The 22323-nt window shown below is 44.2% G+C and overlaps 1 protein-coding gene and 1 pseudogene across 1 annotated transcript; one reads left to right on the top strand and one right to left on the bottom strand.

Moving 5' to 3' along the window:
- The first annotated feature begins 223 nt into the window (after positions 1 to 223).
- Positions 224 to 2064, top strand: LOC135572649 (mitochondrial ribosome-associated GTPase 2-like; annotated as a pseudogene).
- On the bottom strand, positions 1891 to 21763 carry cdh26.2 (cadherin 26, tandem duplicate 2). The gene is made up of 17 exons (XM_029663967.2): positions 21623 to 21763; positions 20386 to 20508; positions 20019 to 20168; positions 13082 to 13226; positions 12197 to 12372; positions 11981 to 12112; positions 11654 to 11839; positions 11038 to 11357; positions 10547 to 10689; positions 10192 to 10419; positions 5878 to 6099; positions 5594 to 5715; positions 5436 to 5513; positions 5208 to 5324; positions 5060 to 5101; positions 4812 to 4916; positions 1891 to 4603 (listed from the first exon to the last, which is right to left on the bottom strand). Exons 1-17 carry the CDS (start codon positions 21656 to 21658, stop codon positions 4394 to 4396), a joined length of 2535 nt encoding a protein of 844 aa, XP_029519827.1. The 5' UTR covers positions 21659 to 21763; the 3' UTR covers positions 1891 to 4393.
- Positions 21764 to 22323: the final 560 nt, after the last annotated feature.

Below are 22323 nucleotides of genomic sequence, written 5' to 3'. Positions count from 1 at the left end.
AAATGTATAACATTTTCTTAGATTTACAGGTTGGTGTGTGTTTTTCCACTTCAGGTTGGGTTTCCTAATGCAGGGAAGTCTTCTCTTCTATGGACCATCTCCAATGCCAGGCCTGCTGTGGCTGCCTACTCCTTCACAACCCTCAACCCCCACGTGGGAATTGTTAAGTACAGGGACCATGAGCAAGTGGCAGGTAATGGAGTTAGTCTTACTGTTGTATATTATGTTGGGCACAAAGTTTGATCATGCAGTTTACCACCCCTCCCTTTCCCAATATCTGGTGGCTGACATCCCTGGTATCATACATGGGGTCCATCTGAACCAAGGCCTGGGGATCTTCTTCCTGCGCCACGTTGAGCGCTGTCGCTTCCTGCACCACGTTGATCGCTGTCGCTTCCTGCTCTTTGTCCTGCACCTGTCCTCCCCAGAACCCTGGACCCAGCTCCAGCACCTGCGTTTCGAGCTGGACCAGTACGAGCCGGACTCTCCCACTCGCCCCACATTATCGTGGCCAACAAAATGGACCTGCCTGGGGATCGGGGGAAAATGGATGCGCCCTCAGGGGCCATATGGCCCAAAGGGTGATCCCTGTGTCAGCCCTCACAGGCCAGAACACAGATGAGCTGATAATCCACCTCAGGGAGCTGTATGATGTCTACCTGCAGACCCAGGGACAGGGCAGTGGGGAGGAAAAGCCCACCAGGTTGTAGGTCTGCCAGGGAAATGGAGTGAAAGACGCCCATGCCATTTCCTTTTCCTCACTGTTTAGCACCTACCAAATGTAGTTTGTTCATATTATAGGACTAAAATATTTATACAACTGTGAAATATGGTATTTATTTATGATTGAATGTGTTTAATTACACTTGATTCTGCATTGTTTTATTTACACAATGTACTATACTCATACTCATCACAACTGTACAGGGGTCAGTGCTGATGTCATCAGATTGTTACTGTGATGTCATATTTACTTGTTCAGGGTTTTCCCTTATAATATCAACATCACACATTTAACCTTTAGGATGTCTAGAAACTCTAATCAAAAATGCAAGTTAAACACTGGACAAGTCTTAAGTGGAATCCTTGGGACGTCTAACTCTGACGTGTCCCCGTTGAAGATGACATTTAAAACGTTTAAGGTAAAGGTAGGGTAAGGTCGTCCCAAGGATTCCACTTAGCATCTGCCGTTAGACATTTGGTCTCAGCTATCAACTTCTATTTTAACAACATTTTCAGAGCCGGAATCTCAGGAATTCTCAGTGACACGTCTGTCACCCTCGCTAAAGGATTTTTCTATGTATTTCTCGGTGAAAAAAACAACAGTGTGTTTGAGCTGACTTTTGACCTCTGTGCCCGGGGTCACACCATGGGTCACACACACTAGCGGATGTTTACTGTGTGTTGCTGCTGACTGGACTTCCAGAGGGCAGTGAGAGCGAGCAGGGTCAGGTCAGGCAGTTAGATGAGCAGTCAGGGCTGGCACACCATAGCTGCGTTTCATTGCACAAAACGTTTTCCTTCCCTCTGTCCTCATTTACTCCCCTCCACCGATCGAATAGAACTGGGCAGATGAAAGCAATATGACAGAAACTCAACCTGGTCTTAGAGCATTTTGTATTATTATGTATGTAAACCCGAGACACTCCACGAAGTATGATACAGTGTGTTACGCTTCATATGGTATGTAGTAATTTGTGGATGTCCTTGACCCATTTCGTATGAAATGTTACGAATTACAATTCATATTATACAGTGGGGCAAAAAAGTATTTAGTCAGCCACCAATTGTGCAAGTTCTCCCACTTAAAAAGATGAGAGAGGCCTGTAATTTTCATCATAGGTACTTCAACTATGACAGACAAAATGAGAAGAAACAAAATCCAGAAAATCACATTGTAGGATTTTTAATGAATTTATTTGCAAATTATGGTGGAAAATAAGTATTGGAGAAAAAAAAAAACTTTTACATGAAAGGCATCTGTTATTGGTGTGGCATTATTCTACAACTAAGGTGTAGAGGAGCACAACTGAATAACTGAAACACATTTTAGCCAAGCCGGGATTGTGTTGTTATGCTTATACAGAAGGCCTATGTGTATTTTTGTCATTTACCCATTAGTGATTGTGTTTGTCATGTGTCTATCCCAGCCCACAGGGTGATCCTGGTCCAGCGGCCCTTTACGGAGCGCAGGGTTTTCGCTACCTTCCTGCGCCAGTGGCATGACCAGGAGGAACACACGCATGCCATCGTCAGTCTCCTCCCAGATGGGAATCTCTGCCTACCCCCACCCCACTGTGGGCACTGCCACAGACCTCATCACGTGCATGCTAGGTACTCTGTCCACAATATCAAGACTTGTGTGTTTCCGAATAGAACTTTAGACCATGTAAGATAGTGTATGAATGCATTCAGAATCAAATATTCTCAAAGTCAGTATTTTTTCCATTGCCAACCATTTCACTTAATGCAGTGTAGGAATAACAGACATGAGTATGATGCTATGTGTGAGGTTTACACTTTGTGCTTGTGTATTCCAGGGGTTCTAGAGAGGATCCGTGACAACCCACAGAAAGGCTTCCAGGTGGAACAGGAGATCACACCCAGGACTCTCTCTGCCTACCAATGGCTCCTGCACGCTGGCTACATTCCCAAGTGAATGCATGAACGCCTGCACACCCTTCCACGCACTCACACTTGTCCCTACGTTTTGCTATGTTGATGCTGCTGTTAAGTCGGGATGGTTGGGAATTGAACATTAAATCACAGTGAACGTATATTTTGGAAAGATGTTTGTTTCATTGAAACCGTGACTTGAGATGCATGAAAATATACCACAGAACTCTGCATTACTACGTAACTACTGCATTATTACTAAGTATAACGAAATGAATGTAAAACAATTACCTTTATTTAGATACCAAAAAAACACTTATAGAATATACATTCAAAGCCAACACCAATACAAACAAATAAATCAACCAGACTTCAGCGCAAAACTTTCAACCCAAGCTTTCATTGGTAATCCAAGCATGCCCCCATGTATATAGATGGGGCTGTTGTGGAACAGGTTGAGGGCTTCAAGTTCCTCGGAGTCCACATCACTAAGGAACTATCATGCTCCACACATATCAACACAGCCGTGAAGAGGGCTGACAACACCTCTTCCTCCTCAGGAGGCTGAAAAGATTTGGCATGGCATAGGCTCTCAGATCCTCAAAAACGTCTACAGCTGCACCATTGAGAATATCTTGACGGGGTGCATCACCGCTTGGTTTGGCAACTGTTTGGCATCCGACCACAAAGCGCTACAGAGGGTAGTGTGTACGGACCAGCACATCACTGGGGCCGAGCTCCCTGCCATCCAGGACCTCTATACCAGGCGGTGTCAGAGGAAGACCCTAACAAATGTCAAAGACTCCAGCCCCCCAAATCATAGACTGTTCTCTCTGCTACCGCACGGCAAGCAGTACTGATGCACCAAGTCTGGAACCAACAGGACCCTGAACAGCTTAAGACCTCTAAATAGTTAGTTAAACAGTTAACCAATAGCTACCCGGAATATCTGCATTGATTCTTTTTGCACTAATCTCTTTTGACTCACCCCATACACTGCTGTTAGTTACTGTTTATTATGTCTCCTGTTGCCTAGTCACTATATCCCTACCTGTATGTACATATCTACCTCAATTACTTCGTACCCCTGCACATTGACTCGGTACTGGTAACCCGTGTATATAGCCAAGCTTTAATTACTTGTCTATTTATTCCTTGTGTTATTGTTTTTATACTTTTTGGTTCAATTCTTTTCTACTATGTATATATTGTTTCACTGCATTGTTGGGAAGGGCCCGTAAGTAAGCAGTTCACTGTTAGTCTACACCTGTCGTTTACGAAGCGTGTGAAAAATACAATTTGATTTGGGAATCATCATCATAACCATCGTAGAAAACAATATTACACTATTCTGACTCCATGTATTTTCTGAAGATTAAAGAGGTAAGCGATGGCGTGGTATGTTCACTGTTAATTCACCTCTAAATTGCAGCCATCGCATTCATAAAAGCACAGAGCCAAGTCAATGCCATGCAAGTATCTTCCCACTACATGTCTCTCTCTGTGTGCATTCTCAGTGGTCAATTTCATTGTTCTCCCTTCAACACTGAGTTCCATCTTGGTCTTTGTATTGATTGATCACTGATCTTCGTAGTCCTGTGTGCATTTGATGGTTTTTGCTGCTTGTTCTCATCCAGATTTTGTAAGAGCAAGTTTGCTGTTCTACCTCATTTGAAGAATGAGTGATCCAGTCCAGTTTATAATCCAGGAATGTGGCCGGTGACCTAGCCTGTTATGCCAATGCTATCTAGCCAGTCCTGGCAGAGCCAAGATGGGCTTAGGATGCGCTGAGGTCTGCAGTGTTGCAGATGGAGGCCAGGGTGTTGAACCTGGGGCCCAGGTAGAGGAGCGTGTCTTGGTCGAAGAGGGTCTCAGGGATGGAAATAGCATCCAGCTGGAGGTCTGTCTCTAGGTCCCCCTCTTCAGCGTAGGGGTGCGGGGCATAGTCCCCCAGCTCCTCTCCTTGAACTTGCAGGGTGTACATCCTCTGGAGAAGGTGGAGAGATGGATGGAAGGAGGGCAGGAGGGAGGGAGAGATTGAAGTGAATGGAGGAGAGTTGTGGTCACAATAAGGTTAATCGACAAAGAAGAAAACAGTTCAACTAGTACATAAAATTAAAAAAATCACAATTAGAAAGTTTTTTTTTTTTCATTGATTACAGCCATGACTGTTTGTGACTGTTGCACATTGTTACCTGATTCAGTTGGGTCATCAAGTGCCCGGATTTGTCGAGAAAATTATCTTCTTCCCATGAGGAGTATCTTGTTCTTGTCTTCATTGATCTGCTCACCATTGACCCCTGAGTGATGAGAAACACAATATCACTACACACAGAACACACACACACGTACAAACAACACAATGCAACATTAGTAAAAATGAAAGTCTCAGAAAAAAATTGCTTACACATAAGGTTAATTGAAATATTCGATTTTGAAATACCTGTTCATAATAACCGTTGGAGCGTAATTTTGTGGGCGCACTCTGAAACAAGATGTTAAATGTTGCTGTAACACAGTGCCACTGAGAATTGAATGGACAGGGCAAAAATGTATAAAGGTAGTAGATTTATTTGATTGCTATAGCCTACCTTGCGCAGGGTGGTTCCTCGTTGAAACTCTCCCTGTTGTTGCTCTTGGTAGGAGGAGGAATACTTGGAATATCCTGAACGTACCTGTGCTCGCATACTGGCTGACTTCTGTACAGCCTGGGAAAATATATAATATTGACTTGTCATGGTTAAACAGTTTTCCATTTGTCAAATATGCCCAGTATGAACCAAAATAATTGATTGATTGAACATTGCAGGTTTCCTAACCGACATCCTCTTGATGGGTTGAAAAGCAGCATTCGTTTCCACCTGGCTGTCCACTTGGAGTATGGTAGCCGTAGGCACCTGGGGTCAAAAACAGCATATCATATCATTTCCAGAGAAGAACATGTGATTGTATTGATAGTAATGTTGTCTGTGGTTACCTTGCAATCAGTTCCTGGGATCTCAATGTTCGATTTGAGCAGATGTTCTCCAGAGATTTCATCGAGAGGGATCAGCTTCAGATCTCTCTTAGAAGTCACCAGGAGAGACAACAGTAGAAAACCTAGGAGGGACACACATTTTGATTAGATACAAATCTTAATTCGCACTAATCTGTGCTGTTTTAAATGTATTTAGTGGGGGCCAATTTGCCAAATAAACACTAGGTGGCAATGTAGGCCAGTTTGTCTTTTCCACCAAACACAAGACTCAAAAGACTATATACCTAGTAGTAGCAACATGGCAGCAATGACAATCCCTACAGCACTCTCTCCAATCTTAGATCCAGTGGCCCTGCGCATGCGGCAGCTGGCCACCCTGGAGCAGTCACACACGGTGACGGACAGGTTGTGGAGGGCACCCTGACCCTGCAGGTCAAACACCTTCAGCAGCAGCTCGTGGTGACCTGCGTACACTGTGTTCTCCTTCACCAGGTTCACTGTGTAGCCTGGAGGGATGTGTAGTGAGAAAGAGAGATAGCAATAGCATTAGTTTAGCTAGTTGAGTACTGCATGAAGTATAGGCCTATAGTATTGAGAGACTTATGCCACATTAACATGCTAGTCGGAAATAGAAAACTCCATCACAAAGATCTGACCTCAATCCTATAGAAAATGTGTTGGCAGAACTGAAAAAGTGTGTGCGAGCAAGGAGGCCTACAAACCTGACTCCGTTACACCAGCTCTGTCAGGAGGAATGGGCCAAAATTCACCCAACATATTGTGAGAAGCTTGTGGAAGGCTACCCAAAATGTTTGACCCAAGTTAAACAATTTGAAGGCAATGCTACCAAATACTAATTGAGTGTATGTAAACTTCTGACCCCCTGGGAATGTGATGAAAGAAACAAAAGCAGAAAAAAATAATTCTCTGTACTAATATTCTGACATTTCAAATCAAAAATCAAATCAAATTTTATTTGTCACATACACATGGTTAGCAGATGTTAATGCGAGTCTAGTGAAATGCTTGTGCTTCTAGTTCCAACAATGCAGTAATAACCAACGAGTAATCTAACCTATCAATTTCACAACAACTACCTTCTACACACAAGTGTAAAGAGATGAAGAATATGTACATAAAAATATATGAATGAGTGATGGTACAGAACGGCATAGGCAAGATGCAGTAGATGGTATAGAGTACAGTATATACATATGAGATGAGTAATGTAGGGTATGTAAACATATAAAAGTGGCATAGTTTAAAGTGGCTAGTGATACATGTGTTACATGAAGATGGCAAGATGCAGTAGATGGTATAGAGTACAGTATGTACATACGAGATGAGTAGGGTATGTAAACATTATATTAAGTGGCATTGTTTAAAGTGGCTAGTGATACATTTTTACGTACATTTTTCCATTATTAAAGTGGCTGGAGTTGAGTCAGTATGTTGGCAGCAGCCACTCAATGTTAGTGGAAGCTGTTTAACAATCTGATGGCCTTGAGATAGAAGCTGTTTTTCAGTCTCTCGGTCCTTGCTTTGATGCACCTGTACTGACCTCGCTTTCTGGATGATAGCGGGGTGAACAGGCAGTGGCTCGGGTGGTTGTTGTCCTTGATGATCTTTATGACCTTCCTGTGACATCGGGAGGTGTAGTTGTCCTGGAGGGCAGGTAGTTTTCCCCCGGTGATGCGTTGTGCAGACCTCACTACCCTCTGGAGAGCCTTACGGTTGTGGGCGGAGCAGTTGCCGTACCAGGTGGTGATACAGCCCGACAGGATGCTCTCGATTGTGCATCTGTAGAAGTTTGTGGGTGCTTTTGGTGACAAGTCAAATTTCTTCAGCCTCCTGAGGTTGAAGAGACGCTGCTGCGCCTTCTTCACCACGCTGTCTGTGTGGGTGGACCAATTCAGTTTGTCCGTGATGTGTACGCCGAGTAACTTAAAACTTACTACCCTCTCCACTACTGTCCTCAGCTGTTTCCTGAAGTCCACGATCATCTCCTTTGTTTTGTTGACGTTGAGTGTGAGGTTATTTTCCTGACACCACACTCCGAGGGCCCTCACCTCGTCCCTGTAGGCCGTCTCGTCGTTGTTGGTAATCAAGCCTACCACTGTAGTGTCGTCTGCAAACTTGATGATTGAGTTGGAGGCGTGTATGGCCAAGCAGTCGTGGGTGAACAGGAAGTACAGGAGAGGGCTCAGAACGCACCCTTGTGGGGCCCCAGTGTTGAGGATCAGTGGGGTGGAGATGTTGTTAGCTACCCTCACCACCTGGGGGCGGCACGTCAGGAAGTCCAGTACCCAGTTGCACAGGGCGGGGTCGAGACCCAGGGTCTCGAGCTTGATGACGAGACTGGAGGTTACTATGGTGTTAAATGCTGAGCTGTAGTCGATGAACAGCATTCTTACATAGGTATTCCTCTTGTCCAGATGGATTAGGGCAGTGTGCAGTGTGGTTGCGATTGCGTCGTCTGTGGACCTATTGGGGTGGTAAGCAAATTGGAGTCGGTCTAGGGTGTCAGGTAGGGTGGAGGTGATATGGTCCTTGACTAGCCTCTCAAAGCACTTCATGATGACGGGAGTGAGTGCTACGGGGCGGTAGTCGTTTAGCTCAGTTACCTTAGCTTTCTTGGGAACAGGAACAATGGTGGCCCTCTTGAAGCATGTGGGAACAGCAGACTGGGATAAGGATTGATTGAATATGTCCGTAAACACACCAGCCAGCTGGTCTGCGCATGCTCTGAGGACGCGGCTGGGGATGCTGTCTGGGCCTGCAGCCTTGTGAGGGTTAACATGTTTAAATGTTTTACTCACGTCGGCTTCAGTGAAGGAGAGTCCACAGGTTTGGGTAGCGGGCCGTGTCAGTGGCACTGTATTGTCCTCAAAGCAAGCAAAGAAGTTGTTTAGTCTGTCTGGGAGCAAGACATCCTGGTCCGCAACAGGTTTTCTTTTTGTAATCCGTGATTGACTGTAGACCCTGCCACATACCTCGTGTCTGAGCAGTTGAATTGCGACTCTACTTTGTATCTATACTGACGCTTAGCTTGTTTGATTGCCTTGCGGAGGGAATAGCTACACTGTTTGTATTCGGTCATGTTTCCGGTCACCTTGCCCTGGTTAAAAGTAGTGGTTCGCGCTTTCAGTGTTGCACAGTTCAGTGCTGCCATCAATCCACAGTTTCTTGTTTCTGAATGTTTTAATAGTTGCTGTGGTTACGACATCGCCGATGCACTTGCTAATAAACTCGCTCACCGAATCAGCATATTCGTCAATGTTGTTGTTAGACGCAATGCAGAACACATCCCAATCCACGTGATCGAAGCAATCTTGAAGCGTGGAATCAGATTGGTTGGACCAGCGTTGAACAGACCTGAGCGCGGGAGCTTCCTGTTTTAGTCTCTGTCTATAGGCTGGGAGCAACAAAATGGAGTCGTGGTCAGCTTTTCCAAAAGGAGGGTGGGGGAGGGTGTTATAGGAAGTTAGAATAACAATAATCCAGGGTTTTACCAGCCCTGGTAGCACAATCGATATGCTGATAAAATTTAGGGAGTCTTGTTTTCAGATTAGCCTTGTTAAAATCCCCAGCTACAATGAATGCAGCCTCAGGATATGTGGTTTCCAGTTTACATAGAGTCAAATAAAGTTAGATCAGGGCCGTCGATGTGTCTGCTTGGGGGGGAATATATGCGTATGTGATTATAATCAAAGAGAATTCTCTTGGTAGATAATGCGGTCGACATTTGATTGGGAGGAATTCTAAGTCAGGTGAACAGAAGGACTTTGAGTTCCTGTATGTTGTTATGATCACGCCACGTCTCGTTAATCATAAGGCATACCAGAAAGATGCTTGTTTCTGTCAGCCGATGCGTGAAGAAACCAGATGGCTGTACCGACTCCGATAGCGTGTCTTGAGTGAGCCATGTTTCCGTGAAGCAAAGAACATTACAGTCTCTTATGTCTCTCTGGAATGCTACCCTTGCTCGGATTTCATCAGCCTTGTTGTCAAGAGACTGGACATTGGCGAGTAGTATGCTCGGGAGCGGTGCGCGATGTGCCCGTCTCCCGAGCCTAACCAGAAGACTGCTTCATCGGCCCCTTTTACGGCGACGTTGTTTTGGTTCGCCGGCTGGGATCCGATACATTGTCCTGGGTGGTGGGCAAAACACAGGATCCGCTTCGGGAAAGTCATATTCCTGGTCATAATGATGGTGAGTTGTTCTTATATCCAGTAGTGCCCCCCGACTGTATGTAATAAAACCTAAGATTACCTGGGGTACTAATGTAAGAAATAACATAAATACTGCAGTTTCCCAGGAACGCGAAACGAGGCAGCCATCTCTGTCGGCGCCGGAAGTTAGTTTCACATTCTTAAAACAAAGTGGTGATCCTAACTGACCTAAGACAGGGAATTTTTACTAGGATTAAATGTCAGGAATTGTGAAAAACTGTTTAAATATATTTGGCTAAGGTGTATGTAAACTTCCGACTTCAACTGTAGGTATGTAGAGAGTAAAAGAGCCCATAAGGAATAACGTATTATGAATGACAGGTCAGATAGAGTGTACGAGACATTTATGAGGAGGAAAACCACACCGTTGTCGGGGTCAATCCTCCACTTGCCCTTGACATCGTCCCCTTGGAGCTGGAAGTAGAAGGGTCCGCTGTAGGGTTCTTCATCCAGGTCGTAGGCTGTGATGTTGACCTCGGTGTGCTCATCTGAAAGACACATGTCCATGGTGGCCATCTCAAGCTCCGGAAGGTTGTCATTCTGGTCCTTTAGGTGGATGTTGAGCGTTCCAGTTCCGGTCATGGGAGGCTGGCCTGTCAATCAGAGAAACTCTCAACTGACACATGCTGGTGGCACCGTGGATTATATACCGATACAGTGTTATTTTACTGATTTTGGTATAATTTACTGTTTTGGAATAGTACTTTTTATAGTTCTTACCATCATCAATAGCAAACACTGTCACTTGATAGACATTGTCCTTCACATAAGGTGACTCTCGGTCTAAGATCTTAGTTGTGGTTATTTTGCCGGTCTTTGTGTCTACTGCCACACAGTCACAAGGGTCCTTTCCTTTCACGTACCTACAATACATGGTTTGGGCATGTAAGATGTGTTTTCGACTACAGGTCTAGCAAAAGGTTGGCTTGGTTGGCCTGATTGGCTTCGAGAGTGTGCATCATCACAACATATGATCTAGGTATGACACTTTTAGTAGAAGTTTTATAAAAATCAAGAATGATCTGTGGTTTGAGGTCAAATTAATTATAGTAATAAATTGGTAATGAACTGTAAAAAAACAATGTAATGGAGAACTGGCCTAGATTTCCAGTCTAGCTTGATAAACCAGTAGTAGGTGCTGCAGAACTGTACAGTAGGAGATAGAACAGAAGTCCCACTGAAGGGTGGGTTAAATGCATCCCCAGTCTTACTTGAAGGTGTTGGCATGGTTCCTGTCCAGATCGATGGCAGTGAACGTCTCCAGGTACCAGCCAACCTCCACATTCTCCTCCACCGTCACATTTTTGATGGTGGGGATGAAGATGGGCGGGTCGTTGATGTCCTCCACCGTGACCGTCACCTGGCGGGTGGACAGCAGGGGCCGTTCACCTGTCAAAGATACCCCCCCTGTGGTGACCACATCCCACAGGCCCATGGCAGGACGACCTTTGACCTTACAAGAGAAGTAGGGCGCCTCGTTCTCTACACTGACTGACAGGTTCCTCTGAGAGCCATCCTCGTAGTCCAGAGGCTACCAGGAGACAGAGGGAGAATGTGGTTTACGGAAGGATGATTTAGTGTTTCGTCAAACAAATGGATACAGGGATATGATTATTGCAACCACATCTATGAGCACAGTTCATCAGATACTACTCCAACTAATACTACAGGTCTGCTATTAGTTTGATTGCAACAACAACAACAACAACCAAAATATGATTAATGGAACCACAACTTTAAAAATGTAAATTGCAGAAAATCTGAAAGTCTCACATGACATACATTATCTTATTTAGGAGGCATTAACTTATTTGAAAGGGAACAGACCTTTTCAACAAACAAGACTCCTTCGTTGGTGTCTGGATCAGTGGTGATTCTGAAGTTCTGGTCCTTGTCTCCGTGGATAGTGTATTTGGCCTTCCAGGCTACAGTACCTTTGGTATCTTGGTCTGAAACCTGGAGCCGAAGAATTGGTACATCACCTCTGTCTCTCTCCTTGATGCTTCCTGCACCCTGAAATAATATAATATCCCAGGAGGATGGTACATTATAAGAGGGATATAGTTGTGGTTCCGGAGAATCATTAATATATTTGAACAAATACCTCCACCACATCTTGTGATAAAATGAAGAGGATATAATCATGTTGCCCACCGTTTGCCCAGTGAAGACAGGCAGATGGTTGTTTCCATCCTCTATATTGATGATGTTTGTACATGTGCTGGAGAGCTGAACCACCTCTCCACGATCTTTAGCCTCCACCAGGATGGTGTATTTCTTTGATTTCTGAAGTGGAAGATTGAAACAATCACACTATAGTTGAAATTTAATGAATGAAAGATTATAGACATAAATAGAGGCACCTCTTACCTCGTGCTCCAGACACCCTTTGAATTTGATGATTCCAGTCGGACCACTTTGCTCAAGGAAGAACTCCAGGTTGTCTGGGGGCGTAGGGGTGATGGAGACAATCTTCAGGTCAAAGGTGCCATTGTTTGTGCTGCTTTGATCTTTATCTGTTGCAACTACAGCTGTCACAAAATCTCCTGATATGAGAGGACACAGAGAGTCATGGTTTCAGGCTCCAATTCAACCAATCATAGATAAAGGACAACCACATTGCAGGTTCACTCAAAATACTTACTCTGTGTGTTTCGCAGCAAAATCCGTTGGTCAATGTCTGCAATTTGTGTCGAATTTAAAGTAACTGTCCGTTGAAAATCTCACTTTTAAAAGTGTATGTTAACTGTTAGCTCACACCCAAATTGTGTTGTTGACTCAGCCTATACTCATATGTGTGGCCAAATAATACATTGGAGAATGAAACACTTTAAAAAAAAAACATCTAAAAACAGACTGCTTCAAAAATGCTTGCTATTTCCTCATAGAGGTTGATGTCATCCTCCAGATGAGGATTAGCTGGCCAATCTGTGGTCTACTCCATTTGATATTTTTTGACCAGTATACGCCCACACCATTTTGTTGTTGGGGTACGTCCACACCATTCTAACACAGAACAGTTGCGTTTTAACATACTTAAAAAAATGAAAACTATTTCACTCATATTGTAAATAATTATAGTTCATATTTCAAAGAAGAACTGGAAACACTTAACAGTTACATTAACAATACATCCTAAACATTCTGAGGGAACTCACAGTGTGGTTTTCTTTTATCCGCAATAAATAAAATGAAGGCAGCGAGAATAAAAAAAAAAAGAAAGAAAGAAAGACACAAACAAATATAATATTTTACCCTGTGAAGTAGACTCTTTCAGGTTGATGGTGTAAGTGTTCCTCTGGAAAACTGGGGGGTTGTCATTGATGTCTAGAATCTCCACCTCCACTCCCAGGCGGGTGTCCAATACACCATTGGATGTATCTCGGACCTCAAATGTCATCTGTAGTCCCATGTGATAAGGAAGATGTGAATCAATCCACCAGTCATTCAACCAACCAACCAATCAATACATCAACCAATCAAGCAAACTATCGAGCTATTAAGCAATACATTTAATAAGAACTAAACCAAACTAAAATAACACAATGCAATACCCATACAGAAAAAATACATTTCAATATACACTGCTCAAAAAAATAAAGGGAACACTTAAACAACATAATGTAACTCCAAGTCAATCACACTTCTGTGAAATCAAACTGTCCACTTAGGAAGCAACACTGATTGACAATAAATTTCACATGCTGTTGTGCAAATGGAATAGACAACAGGTGGAAAGGTGAGCATGGAGGCGCTTCCAGGAGACAGCCCAGTACATCAGGAGATGTGGAGGAGGCCGTAGGAGGGCAACAACCCAGCAGCAGGACCGCTACCTCCGCCTTTGTGCAAGGAGGAGCAGGAGGAGCACTGCCAGAACCCTGCAAAATGACCTCCAGCAGGCCACAAATGTGCATGTGTCTGCTCAAACGGTCATAAACAGACTCCATGAGGGTGGTATGAGGGCCCGACATCCACAGGTGGGGGTTGTGCTTACAGATCAACACCGTGCAGGACGTTTGGCATTAGCCAGAGAACACCAAGATTGGCAAATTCGCCACTGGCGCCCTGTGCTCTTCACAGATGAAAGCAGGTTCACACTGAGCACATGTGACAGACGTGACAGTCTGGAGACGCCGTGGAGAACCTTCTGCTGCCTGCGACATCCTCCAGCATGACCGGTTTGGCGGTGGGTCAGTCATGGTGTGGGGTGGCATTTCTTTGGGGGGCCGCACAGCCCTCAATGTGCTCGCCAGAGGTAGCCTGACTGCCATTAGGTACCGAGATGACATCCTCAGACCCCTTATGAGACCATATGCTGGTGCGGTTGGCCCTGGGTTCTTCCTAATGCAAGACAATGCTAGACCTCATGTGGCTGGAGTGTGTCAGCAGTTCCTGCAAGAGGAAGGCATTGATGCTATGGACTGGCCCGCCCGTTCCCCAGACCTGAATCCAATTGAGCACATCTGGGACATCATGTCTCGCTCCATCCACCAACGCCACGTTGCACCACAGACTGTCCAGGAGTTGGCAGATGCTTTAGTCCAGGTCTGGGAGGAGATCCCTCAGGAGACCATCCGCCACATTTAAGTCATTTAGCAGACGCTCTTATCCAGAGCGACTTACAAATTGGTGCGTTCATCTTAAGACATCCAGTGGAACAGCCACTTTACAATAGTGCATCTAAATCTTTTAAGGGGGGTGAGAAGGATTACTTTATCCTATCCTAGGTATTCCTGAAAGAGGTGGGGTTTCAGGTGTCTCCGGAAGGTGGTGATTGACTCCGCTGTCCTGGCGTCGTGAGGGAGTTTGTTCCACCATTGGGGGGCCAGAGCAGCGAACAGTTTTGACTGGGCTGCGCGGGAACTGTACTTCCTCAGTGGTAGGGAGGCGAGCAGGCCAGAGGTGGATGAACGCAGTGCCCTTGTTTGGGTGTAGGGCCTGATCAGAGCCTGGAGGTACTGAGGTGCCGTTCCCCTCACAGCTCCGTAGGCAAGCACCATGGTCTTGTAGCGGATGCGAGCTTCAACTGGAAGCCAGTGGAGAGAGCGGAGGAGCGGGGTGACGTGAGAGAACTTGGGAAGGTTGAACACCAGACGGGCTGCGGCGTTCTGGATGAGTTGTAGGGGTTTAATGGCACAGGCAGGGAGCCCAGCCAACAGCGAGTTGCAGTAATCCAGACGGGAGATGACAAGTGCCTGGATTAGGACCTGCGCTGCTTCCTGTGTGAGGCAGGGTCGTACTCTGCGGATGTTGTAGAGCATGAACCTACAAGAACGGGCCACCGCCTTGATGTTAGTTGAGAACGACAGGGTGTTGTCCAGGATCACGCCAAGGTTCTTAGCGCTCTGGGAGGAGGACACCACCTCATCAGGAGCATGCCCAGGCGTTGTAGGGAGGTCATACAGGCACGTGGATGCCACACACACTACTGAGCCTCATTTTGACTTGTTTTAAGGACATCAAAGTTGGATCAGCCTGTAGTGTGGTTTTTCACTTTCATTTTGAGTGTGACTCCAAATCCAGACCTCCATGGGTTGATACATTTGATTTCCATTGATAATTTTTGTGTGATTTTGTTGTCAGCACATTCAACTATGTAAAGAAAAAAGTATTTAATAAGAATGTCATTCATTCAGATCTAGGATGTGTTATTTTAGTGTTCCCTTTATTTTTTTGAGCAGTGTGTTTAATGTCATGTAAAATGTAGTTCCAATACATGTAGATACATTTGGGCCATAAGCAAAAAACAAATGCTCATCCAGCAGCGGCACTCCTATTGGCAGGGGACTTTAATGCAGGCAAATTTCAATCCGTTTTACCTCATTTCTACCAGCATGTCACATGTACAACCAGAGGAAAACAAACTCTAGACCACCTTTACTCCACATACAGAGACGCATACAAAACTCTCCCTCACTCTCCATTTGGCAAATCTGACCACAATTCTATCCTCCTGATTCCTGCTTAAAAGCAAAAACTAAAGCAGGAAGTACCAGTGACTCACTCAATGTAGAAGAGGTCAGATGACACGGGTGCTACGCTACAGGACTAATTTTGCTAGCACAGACTGGAATATGTTCTGGGATTCATCCAATGGCATTGGGGAGTATACCACCTCAGTCACCGGCTTCATCATTAAGTGCATTGACGATGTCATCCCCACAGTGACCGTACGTACATATCCCAACCAGAAGCCATAGATTACAGGCAAAATTCGCACGGAGCTAAAGGCTAGAGCTGCCGCTTTCAAGGAGCTAGACACTAATCCGGACGCTTATAAGAAATCCCGCTATGCCCTCAGACAAACCATCAAACAGGCAAAGCATCAATACAGGACTAAGATTGAATCATACTACACTGAAACTGATCATCGTCGGAGGTGACAGGGCTTGAAAACTAGTACGGACTACAAAGGGAAACCCAGTCACAAGATGGCCAGTAACGCGAGCCTACTAGATGAGCTAAATGCCTTTGTTGCTCACTTTGAGGCAAGCAACACTGACGCACGCATTAGAGCACCAGCTGTTTCGGACGACTGTGCGATCATGCTCTCTGATGTGAGCAAGACCTTTAAACAGTTCAACATTCACAAAGCCGTGCGGCCAGATGGATTTCCAGGACATGTACTCAACTGGCAAGTGTCTTCACTGACATTTTCAACCTCTCGCTGACCAAGTCTGTAATACTTGCCATGCGGTAACAAAGAGAACATGTGGCGTGGGTGGCTGGAGTCTTTGATAATTTTTAGGACCTTCCTCTGCCTGGGTTAGAGGTCCTGGATGGCAGGGAACTCGGCCCCAGTGAGATGATCTAGTGGGACGTAAACACTACCCTATGTAGTCCCTTGTGGTCGGATGCCAAGCAGTTTCCATACCAAGCGGTGATGTAGCCAGTCATGATGCGCTCAATGAAGCAGCTGTAGAAATGTTCGAGGATCTAAGGGCCCAAGCCAAATCTTTCAGCCTGCTGAGCGGGACGAGGCGTTGTCGTGTCCTCTTCAAGACTGTGTTGGCGTGTGTAGACCATGATAGATCCTTAGTGATGTGGACACCGAGGACCCGCTCCACTACAGCCCGTCGATGCTTGCCCCCATTTCAGTTTCCTGAAGTCTACGATCAGCTCCTTTGTCTTACTGAAGTTGAGGTGGAGGTTGTTGTCCTGGCACCACACTGCCAGGTCTCTGACCTCCTCCGTATAGCCTGTCTCAATGTCATCTGTGTTATCGGCCTTTGTGTCGTCGGCAAACTATTGGGGTCTTGTATGGCCACGCAATCGTGGGAGTACAGGAGGGGACTAAGCGCAAACCCATGAGGGGCCCCTGTGTTGAAGTTCAGCATGGGGGATGGGTTGTTGCCTAGCCTCGCCACCTGGGGGTGGCCCGTCAGGAAGTCCAGGATCCAGTTGTAGAGGGAGGTGTTTAGTCCCGGGGTCCTGAGCTTAGTGATAAGCTTGGATGGCACTATGATTTTGAAAGCTGAGATGTAGTCAATGAACATCAATCTCAGATAAGTAGATGTTCCTCTAGGTGGAAAATAACAACCACGTGTCATGATTAGACAGTGAAAAAGACACCAATTTCTTTAAGAATTTATTTAAACAGTTAAAGCAAATGTACCAACATTTCTGAAAATAGATATATAATGTTTTGCAATGGTGTAAATTACTTGAATAAAACTATTTTAAAGTTAAGTAGTTTTCTGGGGTATCTGTACTTTACTTTACTATGAGATATATACAGTATGTTTTTGTTTTACTTCACTACATTCCTAAAGAAAATGAATGTACTTTTTCCCTGACAGCCAAAAGTACTCATCACATTTTGACAGGAAAATGGTCCCATTCACACACTTATCAAGAGAACATCCCTGGTCATCCCTACTGCGTCTGATCTGGCAGACTCATTAAACATAAATGCTTCGTTTGTAACTGTCTGAGTGTGGGAGTGTGCCCCTGGCTATCTGAAAAGAAAAAAAGAAAAGAAATTGTGCCATCTGGCTTGCTTAATATAAGGAATTTGAAATGATTTATACTTTTGCTTTTGATACTTAAGTACATTTAGGCAATTCCATTTACTTTTGATACTTAAGTATATTTAAAACCACGTAGTATTTTACTGGGTGTCTTTACTTGAGTCATTTTCTATTAATGAAGGTATCTGTACTTTTACTCTATTATGACAATTGAATACCTTTTCCACAGCTGGTGTTTTGGAATTCAACTCTTCAAGTGTCTCTCTTCAGTTGAATGAAGTAATGAGAGATTGGGCACTGTTTTTCTATATTTTTATTTGCATTTTTATCGATTGAAACAAAAACTGTACACCGTACAACATTCCACAATATGTCAAAGTATAGGTCTTGTGCTTCAAATGAATATTTGTTATACAGTGGATGGTTAGCGGTGTTATGGTGTGGTGTGTTCGTAACCAAGTGTAAAAAAAACACTTGAATGGCCCTCCAACTGGTATTTACTAGTTAACTCGTCCATGAATCACCTTGTGATGGGGAATGGAAGCTTGTTGTATGCAACAGGGTGGGACAATTGAATGCAAAATTCCGTTGTTAAAACATTTCTAGCCTGTCTATCTATGGGTTACAGGTTTGACGTGTTATTTTCGACCCGCTCAGTTTTTCACGACAAAGCAACAGAAAATGGCTAAACAGAGTAGAACCAGCTCCCCTGCTTTTACGATGATCAGTGTAGTGGAGGTGTTCAACACTTGGGGGAGGCCCGTCAGGCAGTCCAGGACCCAGTTGCACAGGGAGGGGTTCAGACCTAGGGCCGCGAGCTTAATGATGAGTTTGGAGGGTAATTGTGGTGTTAAAGGCTGAGCTATAGTCAATGAACAGCATTCTTACATAGGTATTTCTCTTGTCCAGATGGTATAGGGCAGTGTGCAATGTGATAGGGATTGCATCTATTGGGGCCGTATGCAAATTAAAGTGGGTCTAGGTTGTCAGGGAAGGTAGAGGTGATATGATCCTTAACTAGCCTCTCAAAGCACTTCGTAATGACAGAAGTGAGTGCTGTGGGGCATAGTCATTTAGTTCAGTGAACTTTGCTTTCTTGGGTACAGGAACAATGGTGGACATCTTGAAGCAAGTGGGGACAGCAGACTCTGAGGACGCGGCTAGGAATGCTGTCTGGGCCGGCAGCCTTGCGAGGGTTAAAACACCACGAGTAATTAATCATTAAACATACTGTCTTTTTACTTCCAGGACAGTTCTTTATTCCTGTCTGCGCGATGTACTGAGAACCTAGCTGGCTGTATGGACGGGGACAGTATATCCTGAGAGAGCCATGATTCTATGAGTATGTTACAGTCCCTGTTCTCTCTGTGCAAACTGGAAACCACATGTACTGAGGCCGCATTTTTTGTAGCTGGGGATTTAACAAAGCAAATTTGAGGAAAACTCTACCGAAGTTCTATCAACACATTGACACATTTGACTCTTGCCGCAAAAACACTAAAGCCCTTCTGAGATGGCTACAAGGCCCTCCCCTGCGCTCCCTTCAGCAAATCAGATCACGACTACATTTTTTCTCCTCCCTTCCTATGGACAGAACCTCAAACAGGAAGTACCGGTGCTAAGGTCGATTCAACGTTGGGCTGACCTATCGGAATCCATGCTTCAAGATTGTTTTGATCACGCAGACTGGGCAATGTGGCGGCAGGTAGCCTAGTGGTTAGAGCGTTGGACTAGTAATCAAAAGGTTTCAAGATCGAATCCCCGAGCTGACAAGGTAAAAATCTGTTGTTCTGCCCCTGAACAAGGCAGTTAACCCACTCTTCTTAGGCCGTCATTGAAAATAAAGAATTTGTTCTTAATTAACTGACCTACCTAGTTAAATAAAGGTCAAATAAAAAAATGATGGATAGCCTCTGAGAAAAAACAATGTATACACAAGGTGCAAATGTGTAATATCATGCTGTTTAATCAGCTTCTTCATGTGCACAATATTTGAGAGAAATAAGCTTTTTGTGCAAATGAAAATTTCTGGGATTTTCTATTTGCAGCTCATGAAACATGATTAACACCTTACATGCTGCGTTTATATTCTGTTCAGTGTAATTAAAATGGATAGAATTACAATTGTTTCAAATAAATTATTTGTCCAATTCTAAATGTCATAAAGAAATATATTTTAATTGTCTTTTTTTTTTAATGGTTAATGAGTTCCATTCTCCCACCTTAAGTTTCTGGTAAAGCTCGTAGTCTAGTTCTCCATGAACTAAGATATCTCCGGTGTCTGTATTGATGGACAGTTTTCCTCTGGGATCCAGATCAACCCCTTGACCATGTAGATGGAAACCCACACGGAACGCCTTCTCAATCTGAATCTGAAACAAAACATACATTCAGTGCATGAATTTGTGTGTGTGTGTGTTTGCGTATGCGTGCATGTGCACGCATGGGTGTGCATGTGCACCCGTGTCCGTCCGTCCGCCCGCCTACTTGTTCGACCATGTGTGTGTGTGTTTGTATCAATGCACATGTGATTACATAGAAAAAGGAGGCATTTCCCTCTCGACAAAAGAGTGTGTGATCTTTACTTACGTTCCCCAGTACATAAGGATAAGGTCCGGGCCTCGCCTCTTCTATCTTAAAAGAGTCTACAATCCAGATTCTCTTCTGCCGATGCAGTAACTCTTCAGAGGACACACTGACAATCCCCAGACACTACAGAGCAAACCAGACAAGAACAGATGCATTGCAAATTGTGTGGATATATTGAAGCAACATCTCAAGACATCAGTCAGGAAGTTAAAGCTTGGTCGCAAATGGGTCTTCCAAATGGACAATGACACCAAACATACTTCCAAAGTTGTGGCAAAATGGCACAACAAAGTCAAGGTATTGGAGTGGCCGTCACAAATCCCTGACCTCAATCCCATAGAAAATGTGTGGGCAGAACTGAAAAGGCGTGTGCTAGCAAGGAGGCCTACAAACCTGACTCAGTTACACCAGCTCTGTCAGGAGGAATGGGCCAAAATTCACCCAACTTATTGTGGGAAGCTTGTGGAAGTGTACCCGAAATGTTTGATCCAAGTTAAACTATTTAAAGGCAATGCTACCAAATACTAATTGAGTGTATGTAAACTTCTTACCCCCTGGGAATGTGATGAAAGAAATAGAAGCTGAAATAAACCATTCTCTCTACTATTATTCTGACATTTCATATTCTTAAAATAAAGTAGTGATCCTAACTGACCTAAGAGAGTGAATTTTTACTAGGATTAAATGTCAGGAATTGTGAAATACTGAGTTTAAATATATTTGGCTAAGGTGTATGTAAACTTCCGACTTAACCTGTAGGTATTTATAGGATTACACTTTTTCAATGGATAAGCCACCAGATGTGGTAAAGGTTATGAATTTAGTTTTTTTGAACATTCAAGACCAGTTTGCGACCATAAACAGAGGCTTGTGGTGACTGAAAAGCAGTCTGGAGCTCTTCAACAGCCTGAACCAGAGAAGGAGCACATGAATGTAAGACTGTATATTGGTTACTAAACACTGCTAAAAAAAAAAAATCACACTTCCAGATTTCGCCCACCTTCCAGACCCAAAGATCTAAAGCACTATATCTTCAACACAAAATGCCTAAACTCTGGTTACTTAATCAGTATGATACATTTGATTTAAATATGCTATTCCAATCCTAGTCTGAATGAACACAGAAAGTCCCATCCCAAACTATATCCAAGTAAATGGTTGAGCATGATACACCACTGTGACCCTCTCCAATGACTCTCTATTCAGCAGATTATTGATTTCAAACATCAAACCTTACCAGTGTGATGAGCAGACAGGTACTTCTAGTCCCCATATTGTATCCAGATGTGTGAGCTGATATGGTACTCCGATGCCACAGAGTGTTGGCTTGTCCCTAAATACAGTACAGACACAGTCCACCTGAGGTGAAAACACAGCTGAAGAGACTTGTGCTGGCTTCGGCTACAGTATTTATGGGCGGGAGGGCAAGCGTAGGCTGAAATGGGTGATGTCATACACAGCTGAGCAATTTAAAAAACCTGCAGTAGGTGGGTGCAAGCTGAAACATGGTTTTAGGAAGAAAGATGTGTGTAATAAGAATTTTAGTGGGTGCATATAATTGTCCTATTTCCCAAATGTTCATGTGTGCTATACAGTACGCATGTGTGAAATGGAAATTTGTTTTTTTGGTATATCCCAACTGAGACAACCTCAGAGAGTAGGGTCATGGCCAGCCATTATCAACATCAACCCTGCAGCACTTAGGGCTAAGGCCTTGGTCAAGGGCACATCAACAGTGTTTTTATCTTGTCGGCTCAGGGATTCGTACTAGTGACCTTTCGGATACTGGCCCCGACGCTCTAACAGCTAGACTACCTGCCGTGTGTCTGTATTTGTATTTGTATTTGCATTTATTATGGATCACCATTAGCTGCTGCCAAGGCAGCAGTTACTCTTCCTGGGGTCTAGCTAAATGAAGGCAGTTATACAATTTTAAAA

Source organism: Oncorhynchus nerka, linkage group LG7, assembly GCF_034236695.1.
Source record: "Oncorhynchus nerka isolate Pitt River linkage group LG7, Oner_Uvic_2.0, whole genome shotgun sequence".
NCBI lineage: Eukaryota > Metazoa > Chordata > Actinopteri > Salmoniformes > Salmonidae > Oncorhynchus > Oncorhynchus nerka.
Note: the sequence above shows the minus strand (reverse complement) of the source record. Positions and strands in the feature narration are given on the sequence as shown.

Coding starts and splice junctions, on each gene's coding strand:
- cdh26.2 (XM_029663967.2), bottom strand. CDS start 21,658: ATGGGGACTAGAAGTACCTGTCTGCTCATCACACTG. Junction 12,113..12,196: donor AAGGGTGTCTGGAGCACGAG/GTAAGAGGTGCC, acceptor CTTCCACTTCAG/AAATCAAAGAAATACACCAT. Junction 11,358..11,653: donor GAGTCTTGTTTGTTGAAAAG/GTCTGTTCCCTT, acceptor GTCTCCTGGTAG/CCTCTGGACTACGAGGATGG.